We start from the raw sequence: 12,576 nt of genomic DNA on the forward strand, positions 1-12,576 counted from the left end.
CATGTCTTACCTCACAGCACATAGCTGCCATTTCCTTGTTGTCATGCGAACAGCCTCGTATTTGTTTTCACTTCTTCACTTCTGTCTTTATTTTATACCACTGTGCCTTTTCACAGTAAAGCAATGTACACTTTGGAGAAAAAAGGTAAAAAGATGGTTTTAAAAATCTGGTTTCAAATTAAATAGACAAGCGATCCCCCCCCCCCCCCCCCGGCCTCATTTTGAATCCTCTTTTGCTCATAATCCTTCACAGCTGAGCAGTGGTTGTCACCCTCACTGAGCGCCCACTTCAAGGGAAAACTGTTTTCTTCTCAGATGCTTCTGCTTCATATCCTTTTCAGTGCTATCTGATCTCTTCCTATCTTAAAAGCCTTGTGACCTATGAGATTGACGTCTTGAGAAATTAACCCCACCCCTCCGCACTGGATCCACTCAAATAAGCTGTGAACGACAATGTACGCTTTACTTTCAAGCTGTTTATCGACATGATCTGGACTCATGGCATTATCTGTTGGAGTTTTAGAGCGTTAGACGCCCTTTAACCTGTGAAAAGTGCATGTAGCTGTCCACTGAACTCACAGCAAGAGAGCGGTCATTATGTGTGTCACTCTCACTTAATCCAAGCTGAGAATTTCCAGTACTGAGCCTGTCTGAAGGAGACTGTCCCCTGCTGTGTGCTAAATGTGATAAAGGGCAGTGGCACACAGTGTACCGACTTGACCCTAGCGACACTCAGAGTTCATGTGGGGAAATGGCTCCAGTCTTCCTACAGTACACGCCTGTATAATATTGCTTATAGCGTAAAAACTGACAATGAATGTGCTAAAAATATAAGCCTGCATTAATACAAACTTACTGTAAGATCAGCGTGCATGATCCCATAATTGCAGCAGGGAAAGATTAGAGTAGATGAACTCATTGTTGGGTTAAAAGTGTGCAGCAGTTTTATCTCGCGCATTCTTATCTGCAGAATGAAAATAATGAGGTTTTCCTGCCTCGTATGCTCATGTGCTGCAGTTGAAATGCTCTGAATACAATCCCTGTGGCTTAACACTGGATGCAAATGAATCGGAATTAAAAGCTGGCTTCGTTTTTATTGTATTTTATTTACTTTTTGTTTGCTTGTTTTCAAACTAAAGGAGGAAAGGAGCACGTACTGCGAGGTACACAGTCTGCTTTGCCTTGTAACTTTTCACAGTAAAGTTCAAACCTAATCTCGGAGTGTGCAAATGACCTTTTCCTATCTGCGGATCGCAGTGGAGGCAGCGCTTTCTGCAGGCCGACGGTTTTCACTCTAATAATATGCATATGTTGAGTATTTGGATAAGGTGGCAGCCGGCACAGTAGGCTATTGTCTAATTGGCAACTGGAGAGAAAACGTCAGCTTTCACACTGCAACTGATGAACTGCACTTTTTAATTTGGTTGGGGTGTGCTCGCAGGAAAGCTTATGTGTTTTGCGAGGAAAGAGTTACTGCGTTACTTTCATTACAGCTAACACACGCTTTGGGGGAAGCCAACCCGCGTGGCGCTCACTTCACTGCCATCAAACGCTGCCGACTGGAGGTAAAGCCTTCAAGATTGAAACAAGTACCTGTGGTTGCAATTTCGAGCAAATGTAATGCCGCTCATGCTGTTTTTGATCACACTTGTAACTTCACATTATCCAGCGGTTGGGGTTTTTTTGTTTCGTTTTTTGAAGTCTAAACTGATCCTTTTTTATGCCTGTGTCACACAGTAGTGGTCCTCAGATGATAAATATGTGAATGCAGAGTGCCTATTTGCAAATGAGGCTTTCCATAGTGGCAACATTAAGGCAGCCGCAGTGGGAAGTGCAGCTGTGTTGTGTCTCCATAGCTCTGACAGGGCTGTAATCTCTGGACTAACAATATCAGACACCCCGTGAAGACGTGTTAGCATTCAGAGTGTTTGAAGTGTTTGTGGAACAGCAAGCCAATCACAGCATGCTGGGGCTTAGCACTGACATTTTACTCAACCAGAAACGGCTAAAATGTCTGTCTTTGATTTGTTTTGCTAAATCATCCATCTTTGCTTAACTGAGCGCCGTTATCAAAGGCGGGGAACAAAAAAAAGAGGGGGGGGGGGATTTTTGTGCTGTGGTGATGCAAGCGGTTATTACGCTTTTAAATGTGTCATCGCATCTAATCATCTAAAGCTCCTTTCAGGTGGACGTGATCCTCTTCTTCTTATGCTTTGTAGTCATGAATATTTATCTTATTTTTTTTATACATTTGCCAGAAATTGTTATTGCAGCTGCTTTTTCCTCGATACACCCCCCCCCCCACCCCACCCCGTGAGCAGTATTATGGGAAACCAGAGAAGGGATAGCTCCCATCTTGATGTTGTATACAATACAAACACCTCTCCAACATCCCAGCTGTCATTGTTTTCTATAGCAGCGCTGCACCGCGATACATAATAAGCAGTGTTTTTGCTTTTGTTTTATTTCTCCCCAGAATTCATTCATGCTCCTGGCACTGTGGTGCCTGCTCCTTCTGCTCCGCTGGGAGATTGTTGGATGGATTGAACACTCCACCTTGCCTCTTTCCTCCATTTTAAACACCCAATTTATTTCTTTCATGAGATGGATCTTGTAGATTGACTCATTTTCACAGTCGGGAGGCTCACTGTAGGCCTGAAATGAAATGAACTCCCAAATCAATTTCAAATGGGAACGACGAGCGAGCGCTCCCCTGCATAGCTGGAATTGGATTTGTTATTGAAAATGAAATGAAGTGTTTTGTTTTTTTGTTTTTTTTTTGTTGAGGGTTTTTTTCGGGGGCTTTTTCCCTTTTCACTCTTTATTGCAGATTACAGCTTTGTTCTTTTGCCTGCTGTGATTTCCTCCGACTTACGCTGCGATCTGGGTTAATTTCAGCAGCTTTTCTTTTTATGTCAGAAATTCCATAAAAGTGTCACTCCGAAAGGTGGTGGTAATTTCTACACGGTGATTTATTGTTTTTAAATGGGGTGCCTTTTCCCCACCTTAGTCACTAGGAGTTAAGCAGCCATGAAATTGCCTGAATAATAGTGTTTAAATCCAATCTTAGTTTGTCCCGTCTGCTTTCTCGCACACAATTCAATCATCTGTGCCCTCGACGATTTTTTTCTTTGTCCATCTGCGTCAAGTTTTCCTTCACAGTTTAGGCTGCAGGCTTTTGCATAGATTAGGTCCAAGTTTACGAAGGCATAAAGTGGAACGGCATTGCACAGGCAGGACGTGGTGATACTTGAGTAATTATGTTGGCAAATTGCTTAGGTACTCCTTATTAGATGAGGCTTCTGCTTCTGCTAAGGTGTGCTCCAATAACCAAGATTCCTTTTGATCACATTTTTAAAAAGCAAAAATTAAAAAAAGGTATGCTTATTTGTCAGAGTTTCCTGTATCAGGATCATCCTGCATTTAGTGCTAGCTGCTGTTTTTATAGATTTTGTACTACTTTGAAATTAGACCCTTTGCTTTTTCCTGTTTCTTCTTTTCCCAGAATGAACTAATTGTGAGTTGAACTGAGCCTAAGTTTAAAAAAAATCCTGGAGGTGTGTAATAAAACCGGTTTGAGATTTTAAGAGGGAAAAAGAAGAAAAAAGAAAGACACAAGGGGCTCATTTTCTGAGCTAATCACCGTTTCTGTCTTCTGCTTTCTTCTCAGGGGAGCCGTCCTCCATGATTTCTCGGTACCCCTCTCCTGCAGAGTTGGATGCTTTTGCGCAGAAAACTGCCAACAGCCCACTGTCCATCAAAATCTTCCCGTCGGATGTGCGGGTGCCGCAACACAAACAGCTCAGCAAAACAGTAAACGGCTTGGACACCACTGGTCAACGCTACAGCCCCTATTCGCATCCGTACTCGGGAGGCTACCAAGGCTTGTTGGCCATTGTCAAAGCCTCTGTGGTGGTCAAAGGTGTGGTGAAAACCTCAGAGGGCAGAAGGACTAAACATGTAAACAGCCAGGCTTCTGTGGCACCATATAATAATCCTTTGAATAATGTCTACACCGTCAGAAACGGGCATAAAGCCTATCGCGTAAACTCATGCAAGCCGCCCGATGCACCGATCGAGACACTTTGTTCTAGCGTTGGAATAGCCTCTGGAGATCAGAGCCTGCCCCCCCAGTCTGAGCTGGCAGAGGTTCAAAGCTTGATGAGGCAGATGAGCAGAGTTCCTCACAGCCAGGCGCCGCAGCTGGGGGGAGAGGCCCGAGCCAGCCCCTCGCTGCAGGCCGTGGCTGCGGTGGCGCATTCAGACTCAGACTTTGTCCTGGGAGTGCCTCCCCAGAGCAGTCTGGCTTTCGCGGGAGCGGTGCTACCGACACAGAGCGCAGACAGAGCCAAAGCTGGATACTTGGACAAAGGAGACTACACTGTGTGGCAGCACAAAGCTCAAATGCAACAGCAGCAGCCCTATCAGCAGGGAGCAGTGAGGATGTACGGTGTGAGTAGCAGTGCTCAGGGCCACAGAGCAGCAGAAGCTGGGGTTGGCCTTTCTCCTGAAACTTGCCTCCCTTTGGCCCGCTCCTCACAGCTGCCGTATAGGCCGCATCCTGGCAGAGTGGGCGTCGGGCAGGAGCGAGTCAGCGCCAGCGTACAGGGGGAGGTGTCTGTCGGACAGTACTTCGCTCCTCTGTGGGACAGCGTCATGGCTACCCCTAACAGTGACTGTTATCCCTATCAGGTGCTGACAACGGGTACATGTGCAGCCAGGCCTAGAGATGTGGGTCTCTCCCATCCCCATCCCCATCTTCACAACCACCACAACCCACAACATCACCAGGCACAGCTTCACCCTCCTCTTCCTCTTCCCCCTCCCCCTCCTCATACCCAGGCCTACAGCACAGACCAAAACCTCTGTTGTGGGCTGTCTAGTTCTAGCCTGTGCCACGCTGCAGTGCTTAGCAGCAGCCTGCAGTCTCTGGAGTGCCTCATCAGTGAGATCCACCCTCCCTGCATCAAAGAGCGCATGCTGGGCCGTGGGTACGAAGCCATGGGGATGCCTCCGCTCATGGAGCACCAACAGCAAGCCCACATCCAGCTCCCCGTCTACAGATAAGACGGCAGGACAGGGAAGCGACACATCTTTTATAGACCGCAGAGGTGTCTGTGAGCGAGAGACATGCCTTTTTGTTTGTGCATGTACTTTATTTGTAGAAGGCTTTGTCTCACAAGCCTGGAAAAGAAAAAAGGGTAAAATGATAATCATGACTTTAAAATACAGGTTTATTCTATGGACTTTCCACGTTGTATTTTTATATCTTTAAATGGCCATTGGACATGATTACTGTCGTTCACGTGATGCCGAGCACTTATTTGCATTTTTACATCACAAAATCATCGGTAACCTTCTGAAAACTTTTACTTGAATCCGGTTAATGATCTCTGGTAAGCCTTTTTGTGAATATACTGTATTTGTTTTATGGGGTTTTTTCTTATTAGTTATTTGAGAGCAAGAATTCTCCTCAAAAATCACTTTTAACCAATCTTCTTGGTTGTCTGTTGATTTCTTGTGGATTTGTGTTTTGGTTTCCTTCTCCTGGCTTTCCTTTATCGGACATACGCACTGCCCCAGCTTTCTCAGTACGATGCAACTCTCCTAGATGCTGCATGGGGAAATACTTTCACCATTCAAATGTGAATATATATACATCTAACCAACATACTTTTTTGTTACAGTCACAGAGAAACTTGTGTAATTTAAACACCTATACTGATTTAACCTAGTCACGCTCAGCTCGGCTTTTAAGGACTGTTGCATGTCCAAATCAACACTGTGGCATTCAGGCCAAGCAAGATATGCCCTTGGTTGTATTTTTTTAAACTGTTTTTGAATTTCAGAAGCTTGTGTGAACATTTTTCCTTGAATGACATAAAGTCCCGACACTGTTCTCACGACGCCGTGTGTATAACGGAAGTGCTACGTAGAAGAGCAGGCCGCCTGAATCATTTACAGTGTCTTCTTTGTAGGGCTATATTATCTGCGATGGTTTGAGATGTGTGACTGAGTAGTTCTTTGTGTGTCTGCACTGGTTCTGTAATCCAATTTATTTATGTCCCCACCCCCCTCTCCCTTGATTTATATGGCAAACTGTCTCTCTTATAAAGTGCAATTATTATATATGAATATGTGAGCGCTCTCCATGAATTATGTTGATGAAATAACTACATTTTGCAATGTACGACCCTAATCCCTCACCCTTTTTTGCTTCTTCTTAATAAGGATTGTCAAGTAAATTAAATTTTCTAAACCCAGCGAGTACTGTCTTATTACCTATTAATAGCCATTATCTGGCAAACTTGCAGTCTTTATTATATTCACGAATGATAAAGCAGTTGTAGGAAGACAAGATTTTTTTTCTGGCTTTATTGCAAAGGGATTTAAAGCTTAAGCACAAGGCGAGTCGCTCTCTTCTTATTTTATTTTATTTTTTTTTTTTACCTCGTTCCATTAAGATCCATCTTTTCACCCAAAGATTTCAGTTTTATTATATGATGTAAGTCAATCCTTAGCTGGAAAAGATTGGACTGGCTCCTTTATAAATGATGCAAGCCGAAAGCGCTAATTTTGTTATCACTGAATGATGTTAGTCCAGATGGATGGCTCATGCTTGAGGCAGAAGCCAATGAATACTTCAAAATACGTAAGTGAAAATGTGCAGGCCTGTTCCTGCAGATATTACATTTTGATATGAAAAATACATGCTTCCTTGAAGACATATTCACGTGAATATTGTTGTTCACATTATTGAGAAATAGGCTGGCCGTTCCCCCAGCTATTGGATTGCTAATGTCCGATGATGTGCCTGCCTGCGCTCCTTATTTTGGTTCATTTGTCCTCCTAAATTGGACGCTTCTAGCTGCGATCCAGACACGAAATGCACAGCCACTTTAAGCAGGCCATTATAAAACAAATAACCTAGATGGTGTGAATAATGACATTAGGCGCCCTGTTAGGAATAAAACTGCAGTATTCAAATGATGACCTCATTGCGCATAACAAATATGTCAGCGGTAAAAGGTCAGTGGCTTTGTCATTGAATCGCTGTCATAAATTATTTCCGGTCTTTAGTCTGTTGTGTCCTGTCTTTACTTGGAGCTTTTCCATCCTATCAGGCAGTGCTGCTGATAAACCGACAGGATTACAGACGTGCTTCTCTCGCTCGGAGACGATTAACTCAGGCTGGGCTCCTCTGGGAGAGGAACCAGAGCCACTCTGGCCTCTGGGAAACACTTCAGATAAGTTAGACTAAGGAGAGGAAGAGGATGGTTGATTTGGAGGATTAGGATGCACGAGGAAGTGAATCCTCTCTGATTTACTTCTGTATAAAAAATAAATAAATAAATAAACTGACTAAAAGTCAACTTTAAAGCCACTAAGAGCTCTTTCACAAAGCCGTTTTCCCAAACTACGGCTTTATTTATTACATGCAGCATTTAACCATTTTTTAATCAGTTTTGCTTGCTGTAGTTGTACACAGCCACGCTCAAGAAGGAGATGGGGGAAAGCAAGCAGATATCGCCACCTAGTGTAAGATTCTTGAACTGAATTTAATTTTGAGTCAGTTTTAAGAAATATGATCACAGATGATTCTTCTAAAACAAACACCATATAAAGTATTCAGTTAGAAAACACGCCTCTGATGAATAAATGAGTCAACACATGAACATGACTTGGCTGTATGACATAATGAAAAACAGCTTCAGACAAAATAAAATAACAACAACAAACAAAAAAAAGACTTTAAACTGCATTTTATTAAGGCATCATCTTGAGAGCAAATTCACAGTGCTAGTAATGATTACTGCATCATCAAAGTAATAAATACCACCCAAGAAGGGACACACAAAAAAAACAAAAACAAAAAAACCCAGTCCTAATAAAAACAACTGGACGTCTGCGAAACCTGAGAGTGATGCAGGATACTCCTGCGCGTCCGGTCCAGCCATGTGCCGGGACATCAAACGGTGTAGTCCAGCTCGGCATTTAGATTTGTGTACATCTCGTAGATGGCATCTATAGTGGCTGTGTAATTAACCAGGAACTGACGCATGTTTGCCAGACAGTCCTCCTCTTTCACTTCCTCTCCTTTCGACAGAGCCTTCAGAAAGTTTGATCTGTAGGGAGCTGCAAGTAACGCAGCCTATGAAACAAAAACGAAAAAAGATGGAGAAGCTGGTTTTACTGAAAGGTTAAATGGATTTTAATGAAAACTATGAAGATGGGTGTATGTATGCAACATTATATAGCATGTAATGAAAGTGCTTTGCTGTGGATTGTCTTTTGATGTAATCTATTAACCCAGGACCAAAAGCCTTATCAGCTCAGGAGACAATATTGATAAGATTATGTTGGCACAAATGCCATTATTGAGCCTGCTTATGAGTCTCATTGTTTATCCTTTATTGATCCCTAATCAATTTTCTGTGTAGAAGAATAGACCCATGCACCCATTTTATCTGAATCTCCACACAATGTCAGAACAGCATAGAGGGGGGGGGGGCTGCAAGTAAGGTGACCACAGTGTAACAACAACTTGTGGGGAAAAGAGTGTTTGTGTGGGACACATTACACACATTTTGACATTGCCAAACTAAATAAACACTCAAAGGTTTGTAGGTTACGGGTTTGGCAACAGCTGTATTTTATTTGAATGCCACTTTCTTAACTACCTTGCAAAGTACATGCAATAAAAAGCCAAAGGAGGTTAGAGGAAGTGGAAAGTTGATCTAATATTTGTATACTTCTGTGTTCCCTGTACTTCTACTGTATCACCTATACCAGGGGTGTCAAACATAAGGCATGGAGGTCAGAAATTACCTAAAGTTGTTTTTTTTGTTTTTTTAAATTGCAGTGCAAAGTCCAATTCACCACCTGTCAGTGCTTTTTTTTAAATTATGCATTTATTTCTTTCAGTGTACGCCCCAAAAGCTTTGCAGATGGATTTTTCAATTCTTTATCATTTAAAAAACTGAGGCATTTTGTTAAAACATACGTACGATCCCACCCAGTTTAGAGACCGCTTGTGAACAAGGGCACATTGGACGGCTTTGGAAATGTAAATGAGGGCGTGGATTTTAAACTTTAACTCAGTTTGACAGATTTTCCTAATGATAAAGACCTCTACCATGGCCATTCATGTTATGCAAAAGTAATTAAGTAATAGATACAATGAAATGACAGAAGGTTACACTATCTACTATGGAAATGTATGATTTTACTGTGGGTCTACAATAAAAACAAAACAAGGTAATTTTCTGTCGATTCTCAGGTTTATAATTACAGAGCAGTCTGGGCAATGAGCTAACTGAACTTTTTCTGTAATTCTACACATTTATTTATTAAAATTTGAGCCCAGGGTGTCATGCTGACAGACGTCTGTCATGTACTACAGCAGCAATTCTCCATCACGTAGAAAAATTGAGACTTCCTATTGAAATTGTTCTTCTTTTCCCTCATATCAAAACATCTCATGGATTAAGCATGTAAATCACAAAGGGCTGTATGTGGCCCACAATGTAGACTGAATTTGACATCCCTTCTTATACCAATAAGTTAAAAATGTTACATGAGACTTCAGCCATATTCTCATAGTTGCTAACATCCTCTGTTAGACGTAGTTTCCCCAACTGCATTTCCTTTTTTTTGTGGTAGGTTCCATCACCTCCACAGCTTAACTGCAATTTTTCCCTCTTGATGTCATGCTGGCGACAAGATTTGGGACACTTGCAAAATGTGGGACTACAACATAGGGATGGGCTCAAGAGACAAAAATGCTGTGCAGCCTCATAAGGTGAGGCACCTAAGGTTACAACGCTTCAAAGTGAAACGCAGTTGTAATGAATCTGAAAGCATTTTTATGCAGTGTAGAGAAAAACACGCCAGCATGAGGCGATTGCAGTGGACTGCACAATCTGAAACCAGTTCTCGATTCTTATCAGTCTGGGTGCGGTTGGGGTGGTCTGTGTTGTGTCACAACAAGAAACAATGAATTTCTTCCACATGTTACTCACATTAAAAATCTTTTGAACAATCCAGCCGTGGTATCGCTTCAGTGCCTGCTCATAGGCTTTTGTGATATTAACCCGAATGAGGTTGGGGTTGTTCTCATCTCTGTCCCCGTCTGCCAAACTCTGGAGCAGAATCTGGATGAAACGGAGACCCCTGCAGGAGAAACGGAGTACATAAAGGCTTTCATTTCACTAGACGAAAGTTGAACAGACAGTATGACACAACTTTGAGTTCAGGAGGTCCTTACCTCTTCAGCCACATCAGAGCTAACGTTGCTCCAATTTTAGGCCACTCTGCTCCATGAGCCTCTCGCTCTGCCACCACAATGTCCTCCAGGGTGGTGTACTTTGCGGGATTAGTGACATATACCGCTCTAATTTTCTGAAAATGCACATTTGAGTTCAGTTTGCATGTCGGAGCTGAACCTATCTCTAATTTAAATCGCTTACAGTAACACAAATAGATATGCCCGCCTGCATCTTACCGTTATATTGCCGTTAATGTCTGATTTGATGATTGAAAACACTTTTGATCCTAAGCAGTCTGGAAAAGAAACGAGACATTTGAGAGCAGGGCCAATAAAATATGAATGAGTTGACATGTCCCCGGCTCAGAGGAGGGGATGAATGCCAATCAGCTGTTTACAAAGAGAGAGCTAAAAAAAAAAAAAATGCCGTGAATGCACAGTTTCAGTTAAGTCACAATGAGGGCAATGTGTGCTCTGTTCACAGAGTCAACAAAGAGTTTCTCTATAGGCCAAACGGCCGCAGCTGGTTGACATGGTCCCCGTGACCCGACACCTCAATTTCTGAAGTGAAATAACCACGTCCCGACGTGAAAACCAAGCTCAGGTGGTCAGACGACGTAAAATTTAAAAAAAAAAAAAAAATTCAGCCAAGTACGAAGGCTGACACCGTAGCGACGCGAGGGAACTCGCAAAGTCACCTTACGTGTTTTTGTATGACTTCAGATGGAGTTGCACTCACCAAAAAACGCAGGGATATGAGAGACGGTGTCCAGGAATGTCTTCGTGTCGATCGCCTTGTCAGGGGGCAGTTCACAGAACTGATTTTCCATTAAAAGCGACATGATCCTTCCTTATGAGCTTGGCGAGCTTGGAGAAGAGCAACGGCAGCGAGCAGCTCTCGGCTGAGAAAAACCCGGAACTATGTTCTTATGATGGGTGGGGAAGCGCAACCGGCCACTTTCGCTCTTCACCAACAGGTGGGAAATAATTCACGAGCCTGGTGAAAACACGCGGTATGTCCACAACACACACACAAATAAGACGAGGAGAAAAGATGAGGTATGAATGACTTTATTATACCTAAGGCAGGGATTGATTTGAACCACAGATAGGGCAGGCTCCAAGTTACAGGGAGTTAAATGACGGTTTTGACTCCAGGGTGGAAGTAACTGAATACGTGCATTATAACATTATAAAGTCAGTAGTTTATGTGCTTTTAAAAAAATGGCAGTCTAAAAAGTATTTATATGCTACTTAAATTGCTTTGCGTTACATTTTGTTCACAGAGGTACTATGGCTGGTTTTTAGGAGATGAATGGCAGTGGTATTTATTTTCTAAGACAGCCTTCGTAGGTTTGCTGTAACCACCTTTACATAATGCTCTACTACCAGACCAGGTAAGATCAGACCATGCTATTCAGTAAAACCTAGCCTTCCTTTAAGACAAAGGTTTACAACATAGGGTACAGAGGCCAGCCCAGCCCACCAAAGGGTCCAATTGAGTCCAGGAAGGCAAAAAAATTCAAACTTTTAACAGTATTTTTTTATACGTTTTAAAGCTTTATTTCTAACACTGATATCATTCGTGGCCTGCCAAGCTACACTAAGTAATACGAAAACTTTTTTTTTTAAATATTTAGTATCCCATTAAATAACAGTTTAATGGAATAACATTCCCCACTTTTACAGTCCTTACTAAAACTGGCACATTTTCTGGAAATGAGTCTGGATAATGAGCCGTCAGTGCTTCTTTAATTATGCATTTATTTCTTAAAGTGTAAGACCAGAGAACAGTTTTGCTGATGGGTTTCAGTTCTTTATAATGTAGAAAAACGGACACGTACTGTTAAAACAAAAAAAACAAAACAAAAAACCAGTATCCAGACTTAGACAAATAGTTTAATATTCTGTCAAAAACACACCTAAGAAGACTTAAGCAACTAACCAGAAGTGAACAGTATACTCATGTGCACTGAAGACGTTTTAAGGATACTTCTAAATGTCTTTTTAATCCTCACCCAGCCACCTAAGAAAGCAGTTTTAGATAGAAATGAACGTGCATGTTCATACTGCTGTGGTTACAGTTAAACAGGCGCTTTAGATTTTCTTTAACGCATTCTAACAGGTAGTCCTCTTTAAGGAAATTGAGCAGTGATAAATTAATCTGCTTTTTTCTTTATCTAGCACCAATTACATTACACTTTAAATTGCACAGTAAGGACCCTGCAATAAGAGCACAACCCTGCCGTCCACTTGTCGTGCAGCGTATTCCAGTTTTCCTTCCACCCCTGGTTCAAACACATCTGGCT

At 42.3% G+C, this 12,576-nt stretch overlaps 2 protein-coding genes across 4 annotated transcripts in view; one reads left to right on the top strand and one right to left on the bottom strand.

The window, feature by feature from the left end:
- Positions 1–6,264, top strand: part of LOC113025743 (protein FAM222A-like) — a 32,360-nt gene extending 26,096 nt beyond the window's left edge. For all 3 annotated transcript variants that reach the window (XM_080304290.1, XM_026173857.2, XM_026173859.2), the window contains exon 3: positions 3,671–6,264. In XM_080304290.1, the coding sequence (XP_080160416.1) occupies positions 3,671–5,067 (1,397 nt within the window). In that variant the 3' untranslated portion in view covers positions 5,068–6,264. The remainder of the gene's footprint in view (positions 1–3,670) is intronic.
- A 1,484-nt stretch (positions 6,265–7,748) lies between these two features.
- Positions 7,749–11,237, bottom strand: LOC113025754 (glycolipid transfer protein-like). Its single transcript, XM_026173878.2, has 5 exons — positions 11,007–11,237; positions 10,505–10,563; positions 10,268–10,401; positions 10,023–10,173; positions 7,749–8,152 (listed from the first exon to the last, which is right to left on the bottom strand). The coding sequence occupies exons 1-5, from the start codon at positions 11,107–11,109 to the stop codon at positions 7,970–7,972; spliced, it is 630 nt and encodes a 209-aa protein (XP_026029663.1). The 5' UTR covers positions 11,110–11,237; the 3' UTR covers positions 7,749–7,969.
- Positions 11,238–12,576: the final 1,339 nt, after the last annotated feature.

This window comes from Astatotilapia calliptera, chromosome 7, assembly GCF_964374335.1.
Source record: "Astatotilapia calliptera chromosome 7, fAstCal68.1, whole genome shotgun sequence".
In the NCBI taxonomy this organism is placed as follows: domain Eukaryota; kingdom Metazoa; phylum Chordata; class Actinopteri; order Cichliformes; family Cichlidae; genus Astatotilapia; species Astatotilapia calliptera.

Excerpts from the sequence above, each read along its gene's own strand:
- LOC113025754 (XM_026173878.2), bottom strand. The coding sequence starts at position 11,109 with ATGTCGCTTTTAATGGAAAATCAGTTCTGTGAACTGCCCCCTGACAAG. Across the intron at positions 10,402-10,504 it reads ACATTAACGGCAATATAACG|AAAATTAGAGCGGTATATGT; the intron begins GTAAGATGCAGG and ends GTGCATTTTCAG. Across the intron at positions 10,174-10,267 it reads GCTCTGATGTGGCTGAAGAG|GGGTCTCCGTTTCATCCAGA; the intron begins GTAAGGACCTCC and ends TTTCTCCTGCAG.